At 43.5% G+C, this 19770-nt stretch overlaps 1 protein-coding gene across 6 annotated transcripts in view; it reads right to left on the minus strand.

The window, feature by feature from the left end:
• Positions 1–806: 806 nt before the first annotated feature.
• The window catches only part of P4HA1 (prolyl 4-hydroxylase subunit alpha 1), a 32072-nt gene continuing 13108 nt past the window's right edge, over positions 807–19770 (minus strand). For 3 of the 6 annotated variants that reach the window (XM_072130967.1, XM_072130971.1, XM_072130972.1), the window contains exons 4-15: positions 18859–19010; positions 12552–12689; positions 11748–11987; positions 9503–9690; positions 9246–9422; positions 7703–7773; positions 4822–4921; positions 3959–4012; positions 3324–3389; positions 2758–2826; positions 2292–2388; positions 807–2020 (exon numbers count right to left, since the gene is read on the minus strand). In XM_072130967.1, the coding sequence (XP_071987068.1) occupies positions 1950–2020; positions 2292–2388; positions 2758–2826; positions 3324–3389; positions 3959–4012; positions 4822–4921; positions 7703–7773; positions 9246–9422; positions 9503–9690; positions 11748–11987; positions 12552–12689; positions 18859–19010 (1423 nt within the window). In that variant the 3' untranslated portion in view covers positions 807–1949. Of the gene's footprint in view, positions 2021–2291; positions 2389–2757; positions 2827–3323; positions 3390–3958; positions 4013–4073; positions 4128–4821; positions 4922–7155; positions 7227–7702; positions 7774–9245; positions 9423–9502; positions 9691–11747; positions 11988–12551; positions 12690–18858; positions 19011–19770 lie in introns of all 6 variants that reach the window. The other 3 variants (XM_072130968.1, XM_072130970.1, XM_072130969.1) reach the window with 3 other exon arrangements.

Below are 19770 nucleotides of genomic sequence, written 5' to 3' on the forward strand. Positions count from 1 at the left end.
ATGTATTTAGGGGAAGGATGCAGTGCACAACGATACAAAGATCACCATTAGAACAGGATTAAGAATCTGTTCGTACATTAAGTTATCTAAATATAAACACTTCACATTCCAGAACCCCACAGACATGTACAAAAAAATCATTTAAAAAGGGTTATAAATAGGTAAATTTTGCCAGAAAATAGATTTTGAATTACAAAAATTACAGGAACATTACTGCAGCTGGTGAAAAATTCTGGTTTATCGAGCAACACGTAAAATAGAGACCACATGGGAGGATCAACGGAAATTGGCAAATTCATGGGGGACTATAATGTAATCATTTTCCTGTTGGCACAATATTCCTCGGCTTGTATATAGGAAGCTAAGGCACGGATCTGTCAGAGCAAAAGCCAATAAGTACAGTAATGTGTGCAGTACATCAATACATGACATGTTCACACAGCAATGGCGGCGAGGAGGGAGGGCACTTTAGAGGCAGGCAAAATGTGCCCAATATTTCAGCAGCAAAATGCCATTCATCTTCTTCAGCACCATACTGCTGTGCTACACTCGGATACATACAAGGTACCTATACTTTAATCAGCGCTATAATGTAATGCACAATTCACATTTATTGGCTTCTGTACTCCCACTGTACAGGGACTAGAATGCTTCCAATAAACCAACCGAAATGGGTAAAGATCCCTACTGTTATATATAAGCCCCATCCATTCTTACATTGCTGGACATTTGGGAGAACTGACTTACCTCCCCCACTGATCACATGGCTGTCACTACAATTCAAAGTCTATAGGACTAAATGTAGACATTTCTGCACTTCATCACCAAAAATTTTGAATGAAAAAGTAGCAGATTTCAAGGACTTTCCATTCACATCCACTAGTGTTATTGTGTGGATAATGGCAATTGCTGAAGGAGAAGCCTTTTAGGAGTCATTAACAGAGTCTTGTAATTTATTAACTCTGGTCTAGACATAAGAAAATTGGTTGTCAGATTCTTGAATAAGTTTTGAAGCAACATGGTTTTGGACCGGATAAATCTTGAATCAAAGCTTCAGCTCGATCATCTCTACAGTTCGGAGGAGAAAGTATATCACAGGGCAGGAAGTTTGAGCTTCTTTAGTGTAAGTGACAACATTTTTAGAGCCCATTGATTGTTAACGAAGTACTGTTTATGGATGAGGGGGGGGGGAGGGGGTGTATTGCTTAGATGGGGTAATAGTTTTCTATTGGACGTGTCCTCATGTGTGTTCTCTCCCCAAGGCTATGTGGTCATCATGATACTGCACTAGGAAATGTCCTTTAAAATAAGATACGCTAAATCAATTATTTTCCCTGATCACTTAGACAACCTGAGGCAAGTCTCTACTACTCTCTACTGTATTATGTCTAGTCCACGCAGCAGCACATGACGCAGGGGAAGCCAAGGCCTGCTTTAGGCATAATACAATTTCGTAGTATTACCTGGAGTGTTTCTTTCAAAGTTTTTATTCCTATATGTAATAGGAATTTAACTTGTGCAAAATGAAATGTAATGCTGCAAACTAGAACATGAATGTTGAATAAAGGAAAAAAAAATGGTGGCATTTCTAAAAAGGAAAGTGATCACACCCAACCCTGCACCAAACGAGTGCTCAATAAACCTTTATGTATATAAATATAGTTTTTTTTTTTCTCTTGGGGTCACCAAAGCAGAGAGGTCGGGACACTTTAGCATTAGCTTGTATCGCGTGGCTCCAGTTTCAATGAATGTTACTAAACGGATTTGTGCAGATTTTCCATCTTCAGAGGTTTAATACAAATAATGAATAGTGTCCTCCACAAATTATTATTTCCCCGAGGTTTCTGAGACTACGGCTTTATAGTTCTTTGCTAGCAAACTGGGCAAAGCACAGTCTGGAAAGCTTTGTGGCTGAGACGTGTTCCTTATTCACATAACGTAGGCTCGGATCATTCCAATTCAGACAATTTACACGGCCTTCGGAACTCCTGACCGCGCTCGTGGATCCATTTATTTGATACTGCAAGACAAAACGTGTGCATAAGATTTCATAGGTTTTACCACTTTCTTGTTTTCATTTGCAGCTATTTTTTTGTGAAAGATGGAGCGAAACCTTTAGGCAGTGATACCATATTAAAAGGGTTTGTTAATGCGGTTTATAAAGCCAAAACCATGTGTGGATCAAAACAGTAAAGTGCAAATGACAGGTCGTACTACTTCACCATTTGCAACAGAAACTGGATGCCAAAAAATAAATGTGAAAATCCGACCAGAATACTCTCTATACTCACCCCATTTACTGCCAACTAAAACGGGACAGGCCGCGTGCCTTGTACTGTAATCTCCTTCTCCACTTTGGAAGAGATTATACCAGAAAACTGCAGTTCCCTACAAAATAAATACAAAACTATATGTATTACATGTGATTGAAGCAAGCAATGACCAAAAATACAATTACAAACCCATTGTATCCAAAAAGTACAAATCAACCCATACAAGCTAGACATACACTAACATAGAAAAACAGCTTGTCAGTTGTAGAAAGCATACAGTGGGTTGCAAATTGTGAGAGTTCTACAGCTAAATGCCAAGAATAAAATAAAAATCTGCAGCAGAAGCCAGCAGAAAAGTGGATTCAATTCTCATTCACACGCTGCAAAACCAACAAGTTGAAGTGAGATTAATGTTACTATAACCACAGTAGGTCACATTTGCTGTAGATTTTGGGAGTGAATAACATGCAAACCTACTACATACCTTTTTAGGGTATACTGCAGCTCCTACTTCTGGAAAGACTGTGGCGCCACCTGCTGGCACGTCGCTCATCTGCAAAAATAATGGCTCGTATTGTAATGATTGACTGGAGTTATGATTAGTTGTACAATCTGATAACATTTACAGCTGTAGGCGCCTGAAAGTAAGGTATTACAGGAAAATGGTAGAGACATTCATATTTCTAATTTTCATGTATAACCACAAGTCTATTGAGCAGTAGTGATGAGCCTAAGAACCTCGTAGCATCGAACATACCAAGATTGTGACACTCAGAGTTGGGCTACATTCACTTGACCGTTAAGGGGCCATACATATGGCTGCCGTATATACGTCCTTTTTAGGCTGGCAATGGGTGCACGTACCCAGGGAATTGATAGGACAGGTTCTATCTTTCCCCATATAAACCCATGTAACTCTATGAATAGGGCGGGGGCGAACAGCGTTCTCCCCCTCCTCCTCTCCCGAGCGCCACGGCAGAGGAAGCACACGTTCATGTGAATCTAGCCTAAGTGGTAGGACACTGGCTCAGTGGCCAAATGTAGACTTACATAAAACAGCCAAGTGGCAATTCTGTTGCCTGTGCCCAGCTCTTTGAAAGCATCCGGTTCATCTTTCTGCAGATCACACAAAAACAGGTTAGTGCACAGTCAGCATTTTACAAGACGTCCAGAGAAACATGCATTGTTTACATTGATTGGAAGAATGATTCAGCTTGCAGATATATAGCAAAATCTGGCTTGTATGGTCATTGGGTTGCTATCTCTAATAGTAATCAGGTTATGGGCATTGGGAAACATGCTTAGACAAATAATTATAGCTTAGCATCAATGCACTACATCTAAACATTCAGAGATGCAAACCTTGGTCACACAGTCTTATCCAAGGCTATAAAACCACCATATTGTCAATGAAAAAAATAGTAGACTGCAAATTCAATGTTTTCAATGCAATCTCTTTGAAGGCGGAGTTGTTTTTTCCCCCCAAAATTCTTGGTTGGTGGTTTTATAAATTGTGACTATGTAAATCTTAAAAATTGATTCATTCCAACACACACAATTATGGCGGCCTCACTGAAAACAGCAGTCCCATCAGTCTCAGCTCAGGCTAACACATACAAATGCATATCACAGGTAAGAGCCCACAGATGGAAATGCTGCTTGCAGGACCCCAGAGCGTTACTTGCCCGTGCAAAGTCAAAGTGGGGTTCATACTGTCCTCCCATGCCATAATTTGCCACCTGAAAGAGATAAAAGACAATACATGGGAATATTTAGCTGTCCTCCAAAAATAAAACTTACCCTTCCAAAATCAAAGTGGGGCTCATATTGGCCTCCAACACCATAGTTGGCCACCTACGAGAGGAACACAGTGAGGAATGAGAGCGGATAGACATGGATAACATTCCCTATGTGGAATTTATTTCACTTCAATTGAATCAGAGAGGATTTTGATAAAAAAGATTAATAGATGTGCTTCGGGTGGTAAAGGGTCTGTGTCTGTAATCTGATATAGATTGCCCATAAATACAAAGTGCAGCACTATGCATGCCGCAACATAACATTGTGCACATAAAGGGGCATTTTGTGGCTTATTCGCACCGGCAACCACACACCCGTTATACTGACTGCATTAGAAAAAAAAAATTGCACTTTGCCTCATGAATCTGCCCCACCCTGTGGGTGCCCCAAAGCGCATGAACTGACAGCATGTAGTACACACTGCCTCACTGTTAATAAATGTGGACCAGTGTATTAAAAAATGTGCAGTTCATTTTAAATGAATGACAAGGAAACTAAGGCGCACAATGGCAGCGGTGATAACCATAATGCTGTATAAATCTGCAGTAATAAAATCCACATATCAATGTTTGTCCGGTACAATAAACACATATTGTGCAACAAAGACAACTGGGAATGAAAATGGATTGAACAGCTGCAGGAAGGACGCTTGTGGATGCCGCCGGAGAACAATGCAATCTTGTCCTTTTCTTTTATTTTCTTATTTTGTTCTATAAATTCTACAAATCAAGGATTTCCATCAACATACCTGTAGTTCCTCTGCAGTGGTTACATCTAGACCTGTTAATTCTTGTATCCGAGTGTTAATTCGGGCAATGGTGGGGTCCTCATAGCCGGAGAGCCAAGCACTAAAAAGGTGGACACAGATTATTATTCCAGTCAGATACTAACTAGTCTCAGCTCTATTAAGTATAGTCTCATTTAACATGCACAGCCCTACTGCTTTACTGCTATTTCCAGAGGTCAGGGTTGCTACTCTGCATACATATTGACTTGAGTTCCTACACAAAGTGTAACTCAGTTAAGCAACACATTGCACAACTGTCAGGCTTTGGATGCCCACGGTTTATGCTTGCATAAATTTAGGACAATTCTCCCAAATGATCAGTTAGCCTGGAATGTTTCAACACATTCTAAAAAAACCTCTGGTGATGGAACCGGCTACAATAAAGCTTGTGTACTGCGCCTTTCTTTGCATTTGCTGACACTGCAAAGAAGTTAGATTTTTTTATTGCACTTAGAGGAAAACAAATTTTCTTTCAAGTAGGAGCTGCCAGTGAGGAAAATATCCACAGTTACCCTTTTGAGAGTCCTAGAATTCCTAGAGTGCCAGCAAATGGTTATGGCTGTTGTGTGAGACACATCACAGGCTGCCCTGGTTCACTAAGGATATTGGCTATAGGCCATGGTGAATTGCCACGTACTTTGCGCAAGGCACACAAGTTACAAACAAGGGTGTACTTGTCATTCCCAGCAGACTTGGCTGTGGGCCGGAGTGTTAAAAAAAAAGCAAGTAAATGAAACCTCTGGAAGAAATTACATTAACATGACTTTATTCTATACAGCACACATTCCTATCAACACAGAGCATTGCCTGCACAATATAGACTATTACATCATATTGTGGGGAATTTAGAATTAGAGTGTGGTTCAGACTATGGAAACTATACCTCCTACATAGAACACGCCGGACACCAGTTCAATGTTGGCTATAATGAAGCCAAGTTTTGTCCCGGCTGTCAAGAATCCACACTGTGGAGCGACATCTATAGCAGAACTCAACAGCAGTGATGGATCTAAGAGATGTAAGACCAGTACCACTTAAAAAGTGTCACTTTTATTGTGAGGGGAAAAAAAAAAATCTAGACATCCTCCATTAACTGTTGATATCATCTTCCAATGAAAGGCTACTATAACTACCCCAGTAGGAGTGTTACCAACCTGTTTATTTGATTGGAGAAATTCCTGTATGAAAATATAGAATTTGAGGACACTTGGGGTCCATAGCTCAATACACAGGCAATGACACTACTATCCGTGGTGGGAGGGAGTGGCTAAAGCAACATGGAAAACCATAGGTTGAAGGTGAACTGAAATGACTTTCATACTCAAAGTGATGGGCGAGGGATAAGGGGCTTATACAAGTGTTTGTTGAACCTCAATAAAAACCCCCAATGGACATACTCAATAAGAGTTCCCTTTGAAGTGTTGCTGGCAACATATTCCACTAACCCAGGCAAATCTGGATTGAAAATAAAGAGACCTCTAACTACCGGCATTTCTGGGGGTTGATAGGGACTCCCTTTTAATTACTACACCTATTCAGCAATATACCTAAAATAGACATTTATAGTTATTTTTTTTTGTATTGCAAGGGGACCTGTCAGCTGGATTTTCCAACCTAAACTGAGGTATGCTCACCATCATGTAACAGAAGGCTTAATAACACATGCAAAATTTCCTTCAACTAGTCATTGGATTAACATGATAGAAAGCTTCACAATGTCATTACTTGATGGTTTGTATGCAGGGCCAAAAACCACCTTATCCTTTCAACTACAGTAAAATCATAATACATAGAAAGACAAAATACATTGTAATAAAAAATATTTTAGATTGTAAAGACCAAGTCATGCATCAGCCAGAAATAATTGAAAGAAAGATGGGAAAAGGTTAGTAGCAAAGTATTAAATAAGAGATCATTCCCAGCGAGTGAATGCATTACAAGGTTGACCTCTCATTCCTCCAAACAGGAGGCAGCCATTTACAAAAGGCATTGAGATTAGTTTACTTTCTGCTCACTTTTTCATAATAAAGGGCTGGAGAAATAAATTCTATTGCACCCCAAACAAAATTTTAAACAAATGTTATGTGTAGCCTGGAAGTACATGGAGCAAGCAAATTGCATATTGCAGCCAGTTTTAAACCCTCGATAAAACGTGAAATGATTAATTTAAGTGGTTACCAAAACCACTTGAGGTACCACGCAAGTCGTGCAATTCAATGAATCGAGAAATACAATCCAATGGCTCACTATGACAAATGGAGTCAGAGCCTCATGCCCACAAGGGCCTTCCCTTACCTCTTAGAAACTCTGTATTGTGCAGTGGTCAACTGTCCTGTCACAGGGTCATGCACAGTAGCCCGTCTCAGCTACAAAAAGAGAAAGGACTATGGTTTAATTTGGAAGCAGGCATGATGTGTGCCTTGCCAGAGGTTCTGATTGGTCTGGGTGACTCTTGACTAAGAAAACCATCCTTATAAATACAATAGGAAAAACATAATGCCTTGTTCTGCAATTTGTCGTCCTTTCACTTTTTATCAGAGACACTGATAAGGATCACTTGTGGTGCAGTTTATATTTGAAGCAAAAAAAATAAAAAAATAATAATATTATATACATACATAAGATAATAAAGTTAGTTAGCATTCGCTAAATAAGAGGTAATAGGCCTTTATCCATCTTGTAGAAAAATACAACTATAAGAAAAAAAACTGCACCAGCAGTGATGGAAGATCAGACTGATCCATCGGGATAGAAATCCTGATACCTCAGTTTCTTAGCACAGAAAATTACCTGGCCGAAAAAATGACTTACTTGTATGGTTATGGAAAACTTTTTTTCTTACCTTTTACTAATTCTGTAGTGAGCGGTCTCCAGGACTCCTGTGATAGGGTTGGAAATGGTGGCTCGCCTAAGCTGTGAAGCCAACCAATCACAAGAGTTGTAACAACCAAAAACTAAAATTCACCCAACCAATCAGAAACCCCTTGGATGCAAGCCATGTTGTCAGGGTAAGAAACTATAATGCAATTCATTTTATATCTCTGATAATAATTTCCCCGCAAAACATTTTTGACAATGAAAGATGGGTAAAAATACCATTTTATGAAATCAATTATTGGACATTGTACTACAAGACCAAGAATGGATTGTGAAATAATATGGTCATCATGAAACCTCTCCAACAGGATGGATAAAAAGTAATATGTAATGATCCTATAGAAACCCTACTAAAGTACATTGAGTTAATGGGGTCTTCCAATAACATTGATAAATCAGAAAGATAGTTTTAAATAACCCTATTAAAAAAAAAAAAAAAGTTTTATAAATTCCCACTATTCACTTCTTCAATCCCCTCGAAATAGCACAGATGTTCCATAATTTTCCGAAAATGACCACTACAACTACTTTGTGATGGCAAAGGCTAGTGCAAGTTCAACCCAAAAAAAAAAAAAAAAAAAGGGAAGGTACTGGCAGACCATTTGTACTGGGTCATTGGGATGCAGAGGAATGTGTTTTATGTCATGTGTAGTCTTTTATCAAGCCCTTAAAGCGAACTGGTCATCAGAAATTGGCCCCACTAGCAGCAAGTTGTCAAGCAGCTGAGCAACTTCTAGATCATGTTTCTTTCATGGCCTGGTGCAGTGGCATCATCCAGAAAATCCACTTTGAAGTGAGATGTAAATTGGTTTTATGAAGTCAAAGAGGCGGAGAGTTTAAAACTTAAGTCAAGCTTCCCTTGCCTTAGAACTCCCCCTTTACTGCAATTTATGGTCCTGCATCCAGGGAAATCATGGATAAGATCTCCTGAAGTATGTTGCATGAAGAGGTGTTCGCAGGCAGGGGGAGGTTGACGTGAATGTTAAACCCTTCACCTCCCTCACTTTATACATCTAACTTGAAAGTTGATTTACTGGATAAGGCAATTACACTGGAGCATGCCAGAAACCTGATCTAAAAGCTGATAAACTGCTTTACAACATACAGGTAGTGATTTATTAGACCAAATTTCTCATGACAGGTTCCCTTTAAAATATTAAAGGAGATATAAAAATCATGACGAGCGAGAGCGAGTGCAAAAGAGCGAGCGCCACACCTGACCTTGCTGTGTGTGACTATTCCAGCCCAGCTGTATAGAAACAAATGGAGTTTAGTTGCAATCCTATATACTACATATGGTCAGGTGTGGTACTATGCAGTCATGATTTTTTTAACCCCTGGGCAAACACTGAAGACAAACTCATTTTTTTTTTGTATAAGAAAAAAAAAAAAAAGAATGGAATGCTTTAAGCAAGCTCCAGAAGACCCCTGTGTCCACACTGAACTACAAATACCGCACTGAACTATAAAATGGTCTACAGACAGGGCTGATGCAATGCACTACTCACCCTGGGTCTTGCAAGCGCTTTGACTTTTTCAATCTCTGCATCAGAAATGATATCATGGTATCTCACAATGTGAGGTTTATCCCATTCATCCTCTTGCTTTGTAGGAGATAAGATTAAGATCGGACTCCTGTTTCCATCATAATAGCGGCAAAACAACTTCTTCTGTCTGCGAGGAGTCTAGGTAGGGAGAGCAAAATGAGGACTAGACCCTTCATGTCATACAACATGTTCTAATTCACCATAGACTGATCCCTCACCATTTTGATCCCCTCTCCACGGCACAGCTTCTCATACTTCTGTCTTTCTGGCAAGTGACCCTTGGGGCGACCCTTCTTCGTTTTTGACACTACAGCCTCAGAATCAGAGGAGCTGGATGTATTCTCTTCTTTTGCCCTGATGTATTCAAAGTATTTTAGATTACCATTTCCTCTTTGATGTTCAGGATCTAGAATAAGAAGAGACAGATTTTTGGTGAGATACCACTGTGTGAAGGTGAATGGCTCCATCAGGGGATCTTATCTACTTGTTTTCCACCACAAAAATAATTTTTTTCGGCTTCAGTACTTTTATTTCTTGGTTTCAAGACACTAAAGCATTTGACTAAACAAATTACATGAAAGATTCGGGGGATATAAAGGACGGGTTGCAAGGGGTTTTCTTCCGATTCAACATATTAATGAAACAAATACATAGATACATCTAATGGGATCACCAACGCCTACACTTCACCACCCATCTCCTGCATTTCTCTCCACAACTGTTCTTGTACATAACCACAGACCATGGAACATATCCGAGGCATGTTCCTGACAATTGGGACATGCCGTTTTCTTGTCCGGTTTCTGGTGGGAAAGCGTCAGATTAAAGGCATAGATTGTTCTACGCATAATACCAAAATGGCTGTCCCTCCATTTCTCACTCAAAACATCCCTTTTGGGATGGGTTTGCCATGCCAAAATAATTTTCTCCCCAATATTTGTGCACTGCATATTTGTGATCCAATCTGTGACACAATCTGCCCTAATTAACCTCTTATTTTGCTGGGTTGAGAAATATTCATACTAATATCAAAGAGGCAAACACATTTGTCGCAACCTCCTTATTTTTCGGTGCAGACTCATTTCCACCCAGCCATTGTTCAAGCACATCCCTTTTTGTTGGAGTCAGGAAAGTGAAGGGGGAAAAAAAAAAAAAAAAAAGTTGTCCCATGAGCCACAGGATAGTTTGCTGAGTACAGCTCTTCATAAAGGTTGGCAATCTCCATGATGAACCTGGCAGCCCGTGCATACGCCATGGCGGGATACATCAGACAACCCGGTTCTTGTCATCAGTGGGGGTTCCACCACTGAGACCCTCATCATTCAGCAAGTTAAGCCCTATCCTGTGGATGGCATCTAAATTGCTTTGTGGGAAAACCCCTTTTATGAATTCCACATGGTTTTAAATATAATGTTAATTGTTGCCACTTGTTATATATTTCCACCTATTATGTGAGATTTTTGTCTTCCTGTCCTTCACCAAGTGCAAACACTGGGGGAGTTACATTATACCTTCTCCGTCAGTTTTCTGGCAAAAAAATCCACATTAAATCTCACGTCCCCACTGGTTTCTGACCTACACACCACTATGGACGTGCCAGACACCAAGCACGGAGCTTGTCGGGCAATGGACGTGGTAAGGAGAGAAAAATGACAACTAGACCCTACACATCAAGCAAAGATACAACATGTCCAAATACACCATACACTGCTCAATCACCATTTTAAATCAGAGCCGGCCAAAGCCTCTTATTAAATATGGGCACAGGAAAGCCTATGGGGGAATTTAAAATACTTGGTTATTTCCCATGTTCTAATTTTATGTTTAACATTTTTGGAAAAAATAGAAGAAAAATGCCAAGAGAAGTAATTACAGTAATTGAAAGCAGTAGTTTCATGTGACATAAGATGCAGCAGGTAACGCTGTCATCTCTATGGCTCTATTCCTAATAACCACAAGTTGTATACCGCAATGTTAAAATGCCAACAAAAAGTGCATCTACGATACCCAATGTGTGTTTTATAAAGTGCAGGCATGTGGGAAGATAACAATACACCACATATATCCTGTTGGATGAAACAAATATATCTGCAATCCTTTTTCAGCAGAGCCACATGTATGTATGGGTCACAATGTAATTAATTCTGACAACTCTTATTCCCGCAGTACTTTGGCAATGTAGCTCTGTATCCCAAAGGCAGGATGAGTTATTATAAGCAATACGACTCCAGTTCAAAAGAAGCTACTAGGTATACGTTTATCCTTCATTTGTGCCATTGTGGGTGCATAATACTGCAACTACTGTCCTTATTAAAACTTCCCTTATATTTTTCCATCCCAATATACAATTTAACTTGTACAGAATTCTTTCCCGAGTGCTGACCTTGAAGAGCATCCAGCTTACAAGACAAGGAAATGCTGGAGAACATATACCCACATCTCAAGAAGACGCCCGTGACTTACCAAGCTCTAGCAACCTCTTGGTCAACATCAAAGCTTTTTCCAAGTCTCCTTGTTGGTATACAGCATAGCTGAGGTAATCCAGAACCAGGACCTTATCAATAGAGGATTCCTCGCCAGCATCCAATTGCCGCAGAGCTTGCTCCATCCATAGCTCTGTGTGGTAATAGTCAGCTTCTGTGTAGGCAATTTTTCCCAATTCATAACAGTCTTCAGCCGTCAGGGTGGATTTGTGGTGTACACCTATGGAAAAACAAATCTTAGTTGCACTCATTTCCATGCCCTGATCTATTCTGAAAGGAGCTAATGATAGGGAGATAAACTGGATAAACTCAGATATAAAGATTTTTAGGCAAACCGAACCATGCGGAGAAAAACGTGGAAAACTTTCCATTCTCCCTTATGCTCAACTACTCCTGGGGTAGGTTCACAATACCTGATGACATAACCAAGACATAAACTGACCCTAAGGGCTAAAATCGACACATCAGGCAGCTACAAAAGCCAATTTTTCACGGACCGACCAAAATGCAGATTACAGATCAGTGCTGCTGTTGTGTGTGGGGAAAAAGGGATTTTATGTGTTGCATAAGTTAACACTGTGGTCGGTCCTGTAAAATCAGGGCCTTGTATATTTGTTTTTCATAGACTGACCAGAGTCGTCTGAAAGAGCCATAATTTTACTTTGTTTCACAAAAACCCTGACACATTACACATCTATATCTATTTATACCACTGAGCTCAGATTTTAGAAGGCAGCAGAAATCAAACAACAATAAAAGGAAAACGTAACCAGCACTGCATTACCTGGAAGGTTTCCCTTGGAGATGGTTTCTGTGTCCAAGTTATACGTGTCTTGTAGACGAATCAAAGCCCTGGCTGCTCCAGTCTGATCCTCATCACTAGGAAAATATTGGCGCTGGATGGTCAAGTTGGAGATAAATCCTTGAAGAAAAGTAATAGTTAATAAAACATTTTTTTTCTAATAGAAATATTAGAAATATCCAGGTTATAGCCAACAAAAAAAAAACAAAAAACAGAACAATTAGAGGTTCATAAATTGAAACCAGGAACCAGATTATATGGCAGGCTTCGGGGTCATGCACTCCAAGACCCCCACTAGTAATGTCCGATTGTCCAGATTGTCTCTGACTGATGCGCCTGCATCCAAGCTGTGACAGTGATTTACTGACTCCATCAGCGAGCGTGCCCACCGTACTCAATTGCATACTGTATGCAACATTCTTTTCAGTACTGCATGTACAGTGTCACCAATATACACCCCCCTCCCCCTCAGCGCATAACACCTAGTTGACTGGTTGCCAGCCAAGTCCTATCCAATCAGAGTTCGGAGTACTTCAAATATCAATCGGACTGATCTGGAGGGGAGAGGGCACTCTCAGGGAAGCAGAGGTGCATGGGACTAGTGTGGTGACTAGGACTCATTCAGTATTAGGCTAACACCACTGTACCAGCTAGACCAGCAGCTGGACCAGGGGTAGAAAACCTGTGGCTCTTTTGATGGCTGCATCTGGCTCACAGACAAATCTAATAAATAGTGATTGGAGCAGTGTGCGTATAAGACACACACAGCTATGGTCACTAGACTCGTGATCCAGGTGCCGTTGCTACCAGCATCTTTGTTCAGGCGACACTCAATGCCAGCATTCATTCCTCTCTATGACCCAGACACCTTTGCCTAAGCAATGATGGTGGCAGCTGGATCACAGAGAACAGCAACAGAGTGACAAGAAGCCAGCTGCAGGGATTATAGTTAGGTTAGTATAACATTTGTATTTGCTGTAACTAGCTGGGGGGCATGTGCTGTGACTACCTATCTACAAGGGGCCATATTCAAATTGTATGGCTCACACGGAATTACACTTTAAAATATGTGACATTCATGGCTCTCTCAGCCAAAAAGGTTCCCGATCCCTGAGCTAGGCCATCCCCACTGTCACTTGTACCAGCTAGGCCATCCCCACTGTCACTTGTACCAGCTAGGCCATCCCCACTGTCACTTGTACCAGCTAGGCCATCCCCACTGTCACTTGTACCAGCTAGGCCATCCCCACTGTCACTTGTACCAGCTAGGCCATCCCCACTGTCACTTGTACCAGCTAGGCCATCCCCACTGTCACTTGTACCAGCTAGGCCATCCCCACTGTCACTTGTACCAGCTAGGCCATCCCCACTGTCACTTGTACCAGCTAGGCCATCCCCACTGTCACTTGTACCAGCTAGGCCATCCCCACTGTCACTTGTACCAGCTAGGCCATCCCCACTGTCACTTGTACCAGCTAGGCCATCCCCACTGTCACTTGTACCAGCTAGGCCATCCCCACTGTCACTTGTACCAGCTAGGCCATCCCCACTGTCACTTGTACCAGCTAGGCCATCCCCACTGTCACTTGTACCAGCTAGGCCATCCCCACTGTCACTTGTACCAGCTAGGCCATCCCCACTGTCACTTGTACCAGCTAGGCCATCCCCACTGTCACTTGTACCAGCTAGGCCATCCCCACTGTCACTTGTACCAGCTAGGCCATCCCCACTGTCACTTGTACCAGCTAGGCCATCCCCACTGTCACTTGTACCAGCTAGGCCATCCCCACTGTCACTTGTACCAGCTAGGCCATCCCCACTGTCACTTGTACCAGCTAGGCCATCCCCACTGTCACTTGTACCAGCTAGGCCATCCCCACTGTCACTTGTACCAGCTAGGCCATCCCCACTGTCACTTGTACCAGCTAGGCCATCCCCACTGTCACTTGTACCAGCTAGGCCATCCCCACTGTCACTTGTACCAGCTAGGCCATCCCCACTGTCACTTGTACCAGCTAGGCCATCACCACTGTCACTTGTACCAGCTAGGCCATCCCCACTGTCACTTGTACCAGCTAGGCCATCACCACTGTCACTTGTACCAGCTAGGCCATCCCCACTGTCACTTGTACCAGCTAGGCCATCACCACTGTCACTTGTACCAGCTAGGCCATCACCACTGTCACTTGTACCAGCTAGGCCATCACCACTGTCACTTGTACCAGCTAGGCCATCCCCACTGTCACTTGTACCAGCTAGGCCATCCCCACTGTCACTGTACCAGCTAGACCAGCAGCTAGGCCATCACCACTGTCACTGTACCAGCTAGACCAGCAGCAAGGCCATCACCACTGTCACTGTACCAGCTAGACCAGCAGCTAGGCCATCACCACTGTCACTGTACCAGCTAGACCAGCAGCAAGGCCATCACCACTGTCACTGTACCAGCTAGACCAGCAGCTAGGCCATCACCACTGTCACTGTACCAGCTAGCCCAGCAGCTAGGCTAACACCACTGTCACTTGTACCAGCTAGGCCAGTGGTGGCGAACCTATGGCACTGATGCCAGAGGTGGCACTCAGAGCCCTTTCTGTGGGCACTCAGGCCATCGCCCCAATTTCAAACAGGACCAAATCCACCAAATCTTCCTGCAGTGCCAAGCAACTTAACAACAATGCTATTTTAAAGCGACACTTCAGGACTGCATTGACTTTGAAGGTCTTCCTGCTGGACCCACCATTCTTCCTGGACAATGATGGTCTGAATTTGTCCAACTCTTTTTAAACTGTATTGGTGGCCTCAGGCGGCCAATACAATTGAATGATGTTGAAGAACAGGTAGCAATAAGTTACTGCGTGAAATGCCATGTTGGCACTTCATGGTAAATAAGTGGATTTTCGTTGTAGTTTGGGCACTCTGTCTCTAAAAGGTTCGCCATCACTGAGCTAGGCCATCAGCTAGGATAACACCACTGCCACACTGTACCAGCTAGACCAGCAGCTAGGATAACACCACTGCCACTGTACCAGCTAGACCAGCAGCCAGGATAAAACCACTGCCACTGTACCAGCTAGACCAGCAGCCAGGATAAAACCACTGCCACTGTACCAGCTAGACCAGCAGCTAGGATAACACCACTGCCACTGTACCAGCTAGACCAGCAGCTAGGATAACACCACTGCCACTGTACCAGCTAGACCAGCAGCTAGGATAACACCACTGTCACTGTACCAGCTAGACCAGCAGCTAGGATAACACCACTGTCACTGTACCAGCAGCTAGGATAACACCACTGCCACTGTACCAGCAGCTAGGATAACACCACTGCCACTGTACCAGCAGCTAGGATAACACCACTGCCACTGTACCAGCTAGACCAGCAGCTAGGATAACACGACTGTCACTGTACCAGCTAGACCAGCAGCTAGGATAACACCACAGTCACTGTACCAGCTAGACCAGCAGCTAGGATAACACGACTGTCACTGTACCAGCTAGACCAGCAGCTAGGATAACACCACTGTCACTGTACCAGCTATACCAGCAGCTAGGATAACACCACTGCCCCTGTACCAGCTAGACCAGCAGCTAGGATAACACCACTGTCACTGTCCACTATACCAGCAGCTAGGAATACCACTGCCACTGTACCAGCAGCTAGGATAACCCACTGGCTAGCCAGCTAGATAACACCACGTGCACTGTACCCTAGGCCAGACCAGCTAGGATAACACCACTGTACACTAGACCAGCAGCTAGATCACCCTTGTCACCTGTACCAGCAGCTAGGATAACACCACTGTCACTGTACCAGCTAGACCAGCAGCTAGGATACCACCACTGCCACTGTACCAGCTAGACCAGCAGCTAGGATAACACCACTGTCACTGTACCAGCTGGACCAGCAGCTAGGATAACACCACTGTCAGTGTACCAGCTAGACCAGCAGCTAGGATAACACCACTGCCACTGTACCAGCTGGACCAGCAGCTAGGATAACACCACTGTACCAGCTAGACCAGCAGCTAGGATAACACCACTGCCACTGTACCAGCTAGGCCAGCAGCTAGGATAACACCAATGTCGCTGTACCAGCTAGACCAGCAGCTAGGATAACACCACTGCCACTGTACCAGCTAGACCAGCAGCTAGGATAACACCACTGCCCCTGTACCAGCTAGACCAGCAGCTAGGATAACACCACTGCCACTGTACCAGCTAGACCAGCAGCTAGGATAACACCACTGCCACTGTACCAGCTAGACCAGCAGCTAGGATAACACCACTGCCACTGTACCAGCTAGACCAGCAGCTAGGATAACACCACTGTCACTGTACCAGCTAGACCAGCAGCTAGGATAACACCACTGTCACTGTACCAGCAGCTAGGATAACACCACTGCCACTGTACCAGCAGCTAGGATAACACCACTGCCACTGTACCAGCTAGACCAGCAGCTAGGATAACACGACTGTCACTGTACCAGCTAGACCAGCAGCTAGGATAACACCACAGTCACTGTACCAGCTAGACCAGCAGCTAGGATAACACGACTGTACCAGCTAGACCAGCAGCTAGGATAACACCACTGTCACTGTACCAGCAGCTAGGATAACACCACTGTCACTGTACCAGCTATACCAGCAGCTAGGATAACACCACTGCCCCTGTACCAGCTAGACCAGCAGCTAGGATAACACCACTGTCACTGTACCAGCTAGACCAGCAGCTAGGATACCACTGCCACTGTACCAGCAGCTAGGATAACACCACTGCCACTGTACCAGCAGCTAGGATACCACCACTGCCACTGTACCAGCTAGGCCAGCAGCTAGGATAACACCACTGTCACTGTACCAGCTAGACCAGCAGCTAGGATAACACCACTGTCACTGTACCAGCAGCTAGGATAACACCACTGTCACTGTACCAGCTAGACCAGCAGCTAGGATACCACCACTGCCACTGTACCAGCTAGACCAGCAGCTAGGATAACACCACTGTCACTGTACCAGCTGGACCAGCAGCTAGGATAACACCACTGTCAGTGTACCAGCTAGACCAGCAGCTAGGATAACACCACTGCCACTGTACCAGCTGGACCAGCAGCTAGGATAACACCACTGTACCAGCTAGACCAGCAGCTAGGATAACACCACTGTACCAGCTAGACCAGCAGCTAGGATAACACCACTGTCAGTGTACCAGCTAGACCAGCAGCTAGGATACCACCACTGCCACTGTACCAGCTAGACCAGCAGCTAGGATAACACCACTGCCACTGTACCAGCTAGACCAGCAGCTAGGATAACACCACTGTCACTGTACCAGCTAGACCAGCAGCTAGGATAACACCACTGTCACTGTACCAGCTAGACCAGCAGCTAGGATAACACCACTGCCACTGTACCAGCTAGGCCAGCAGCTAGGATAACACCAATGTCGCTGTACCAGCTAGACCAGCAGCTAGGATAACACCACTGCCACTGTACCAGCTAGACCAGCAGCTAGGATAACACCACTGCCACTGTACCAGCTAGACCAGCAGCTAGGATAACACCACTGCCACTGTACCAGCTAGACCAGCAGCTAGGATAACACCACTGCCACTGTACCAGCTAGACCAGCAGCTAGGATAACACCACTGCCACTGTACCAGCTAGACCAGCAGCTAGGATAACACCACTGCCACTGTACCAGCTAGACCAGCAGCTAGGATAACACCACTGTCACTGTACCAGCTAGACCAGCAGCTAGGATAACACCGCTGTCACTATACCAGCTAGACCAGCAGCTAGGATAACACCACTGTCACTGTACCAGCTATAAAAGCAGCTAGGATAACACCACTGTCACTGTACCAGCTAGACCAGCAGCTAGGATAACACCACTGCCCCTGTACCAGCTAGACCAGCAGCTAGGATAACACCACTGCCCCTGTACCAGCTAGACCAGCAGCTAGGATAACACCACAGTCACTGTACCAGCTAGACCAGCAGCTAGGATAACACCACTGTCACTATACCAGCTAGGCCATCAGCTAGGATAACACCACTGTCACTGTACCAGCTAGACAAGCAGCTAGGATAACATATTTATAGGAGAAAGTTTAATTTATAATAGTAATGTGTACCACCATCAGGGCCATATTCAGTGGGGGCCCCTCCAACAAATTTTGGGCCAAGGGTCCTACATAAAAATTAAATCTAACCCTGGTTGCAACTTATGTATGAATAGTTTCTATTACCGATAGGCAGTAATTAAGCACAAACTGAATCATGTCCATACCATCTGACATATCCTTCAGCACAAGATTCTCCAATTCCAGCCATTCAGTATTGAGCCTCTTCATTAATTTGAAAGCATTGACTGGGTGACCCAGGAACCCCTCTGGGTCTTTTGTAGCAGTTTCGGAAATCGAATTGAATTTCTCTGCCCATCTGCAGGGGAAAAAAAATGGATTTTAAAAGATTATTTAAAAAAAAAAAAAAAAAAGGAAGAAGAAGATGTGCACATTGCCTGCCACGTGTTTGTATATGTAATGTGCGGGATTAGTATAATTAACTCTGACAAGTCAATGAACAACAGGATTATGCTAAATGAAGGAGCTAAAATCTATCTTGTCAACAAAAGGAAAAATTTCTATCACAGAGAGGAGGTGGAAAAATACTTCTCCACTGCAAACTAGTTCTTATATGCAGGCCATAGACATTAGACAGCTGTTCAACCAGAATTCAGAAACTACAAAGGAGTGACCAAGAAGTCTAGTGCACCCACGCTGCCACACCACAGGCACAGCAAACACAACACAACATGTGAACGGTACTTTAAAAAACAAATCCTGTAATCTCAGGCAAGATTGACTTTTTTTAGTTATGTTCATAGGGCAAGGTGCTGCATGCTAACCACTGCTCCTGTGACACCCAGAGTATGGGGGGGCTTGGCCTAAAAGTATGGGTGCGATTATGACACTTGCACCAAACCCTGGTTCCGACTACCTTGGGGCCTCCTCATGGTGCACAATTTGCAGCAGGTAGAACTTGATCAAAATTTATCTGCCACATTTGCGCACGTGAAATTAACTACATACTGTTGTACATTGGTGGCATTTCACAAACAAATATTTTCTACTTCTGCTGATTCTCTGCAAGTAAATGCTTTATTCTCCATGATGGCGATTACTGTGGATCACCCAGAGCT

Source organism: Engystomops pustulosus, chromosome 11, assembly GCF_040894005.1.
Source record: "Engystomops pustulosus chromosome 11, aEngPut4.maternal, whole genome shotgun sequence".
Classification (NCBI taxonomy): domain Eukaryota; kingdom Metazoa; phylum Chordata; class Amphibia; order Anura; family Leptodactylidae; genus Engystomops; species Engystomops pustulosus.